Source organism: Nematolebias whitei, chromosome 2 (assembly GCF_014905685.2).
Source record: "Nematolebias whitei isolate Nwh7 chromosome 2, NemWhi1, whole genome shotgun sequence".
Taxonomy (NCBI): Eukaryota; Metazoa; Chordata; class Actinopteri; order Cyprinodontiformes; family Rivulidae; genus Nematolebias; species Nematolebias whitei.
This window is the reverse complement of record NC_056499.1, coordinates 16,928,578-16,930,772: the sequence shown is the minus strand read 5'-3', so window position 1 is coordinate 16,930,772 and position 2,195 is coordinate 16,928,578. Positions and strand designations below refer to the sequence as shown.

The following is a 2,195-nucleotide window of genomic DNA, read 5'->3' as shown; positions in this document are numbered from 1 at the left end:
ATGGTATGGTATGGCATGGTACAGTATGTATGGTATGTATGGTATGGTACGGTGCAGTACGGTACGGTACTTACGGTATGGTATGGAATGGTATAGTACCGTACGGTATGGAATGGTTTGGTATGGTGTAGTATGGTATGGAATGGCATGGTATGGTAACAAACAAACAAAGTCAAAATACTCAACCCTGCAACAATTTTTGACAAACAGCTTTTTTATTCGGCTAAAATTAGAACAGCTTTTGTTTTGTTACTATGTGGGAGAGATTATGTTTTAGTTGAGTCAGCCACAGCTGTGTCAGAGTAGGACAGTTTGTGCTTTGGTTGGTCAGAGAATCATCATGCCGCACACCTTCAGATAAACATCTGATAAGCTTTAATGGTAACGACATCCAAAAGAGTTCATACTTCTCTGAAGATCAAAAAGTAGAACCTTATTTAAGACATGCTGCAGAATTTCACATTTATACACGTAAACATTGTTAAGCTCTTCTTCTTGGCCTGTTTTTCCTGCAGGCAAGCCAACAGCCATCTGGTCAAATTGTCCTCCTACTCTTTTTGTACAGCTTCACAAACACAGGTCCGTCGTTAAAAATATCACATTTATTTCAAGTATCAGACCATTTCCAAAAGAGCTCACCTCTTCAAGGAGTTCATTTGGTTCCACGTGACGCACTCCAGCTGAGATGCCATTTGGTACAAATTATCACTAAATTCAATACCAAATAAAATAATATTAGTTTTCAGTGTGTTTGAGTGTGAACGTATTATATTTCAAAGCAGAAGTGTGCAGGATAGGCAGATTGCTACAAACGCAACACAAACTAGAAGGTACTTTTCTTTTATTTAGATTCTTTTGACAGCTTTTTTTTTGCCTTGTATTAGTGATTATGGTTTGCCTTTTAACACATCCTCCCTGGTTTCATTAAAGACTCGAGCTCTGAGTTTCTCTTTGCCTTGGCAGAGCAATAAAATACACACACTTAGAGATGTGATTAAGCTCTCTGTGGGAGTGGGTGCCTTCGTGCCTAGTACACCCTGCACCGGTGCATGACATCACCCTGTCCTCTGTATCATTAGTGGCGAGAAACAGTTTTGGGGGAATTCTAGAGCGCATTCCTCAAGAAGTCCTTGAGGGAAGGATTGCGATGGCTCACTAATCAGCTCTGAGCTATGTTGAACTGTGGAAAGGCTCACTGATATCTGACATACACTCCACGGGTGTATGAGCATGTGCATGCTTGTGCACGCTTCTCTGTGTTTATTTGAGGGTTTCCAGTTCCTGCCATAAGCTGGAACAGCAGCACAGTATTCCCTCTTCTTATCAGCTGCTGTTCCACTATTTGGGTTGCACATGTTCTTTTTTCTCCAACAACATCTCGAGTCGGCATTTAAAGAATCCAAATTTACCGAGATGTTTTCCATCAAAATGGAAATAAGCTGGACACATTTACAAGCTGAAGCCCAGATCTCCTTTTTGTGCAACTCACTTTCACTGAACTTGTTTTTAACTTTCTTCCTTATTTTCCCTCGGGGTTGACTTCAACACATCATCAGCAGTAGATCACTTTGCTGTTTGTTTTGGGCCTGCTGAGCACCAGTGGGCAGCACTTAACCTAAGAACAAATGAGGATTCACGACCCAGACGGTGTGGAAGCGAACACAGAGCTCAATGAGGGATCAGAGAGAGTTCACGCTGCTACAAAGTTCCGACAAGTGAGCAAATAATGTCAGTGGAAAGAATCTGACATTGACTGATGAGTCCAGAAGCTTTGAGGGAGAGTTGAACCGTGTTTGAGAAGGGATTTAAAAAAAATACTAATGATTAAAAAGAGAGCTCATTTTACCTGTTGTAGTTTCTAAACAGCAGAGCTTGGTTGCTCGGACAAGTTTCTGAAGAATTGTGGCAACCAAACATGGGATTCGGTGTGGAGTACTGCTGATCAACTGAAAAGATGGAGAAAAAAAAAACGTAATGTGAAAATGTGATTATTTATCATGAGTGAGTCTGCAAATTCAATCACTTTGTGAAAAAGAACAGGTCAATGTGTAGAAAAAAATGGAGACTGAAGCATTTTTAACAAAAGAGATTACTTTTTTAACCAGAAATCTTTGCTGCACCTTGTTCCACAGCCACTAATCCATCCATCCATCCATTATCTTTACCCGCTTATTCCATTTTGGGTCACGGGGGTC

At 40.7% G+C, this 2,195-nt stretch overlaps 1 protein-coding gene across 4 annotated transcripts in view; it reads right to left on the bottom strand.

Annotated features, from left to right (window-relative positions):
- Positions 1-2,195, bottom strand: part of wt1b (WT1 transcription factor b) — a 9,592-nt gene that overhangs the window by 4,479 nt on the left and 2,918 nt on the right. The window contains exons 3-5 of one of the 4 annotated variants that reach the window (XM_037697476.1): positions 1,847-1,946; positions 640-708; positions 61-69 (exon numbers count right to left, since the gene is read on the bottom strand). In XM_037697476.1, coding sequence (XP_037553404.1) covers positions 61-69; positions 640-708; positions 1,847-1,946 — 178 coding nt within the window. The remainder of the gene's footprint in view (positions 1-60; positions 70-639; positions 709-1,846; positions 1,947-2,195) is intronic. The other 3 variants (XM_037697473.1, XM_037697475.1, XM_037697474.1) reach the window with 3 other exon arrangements.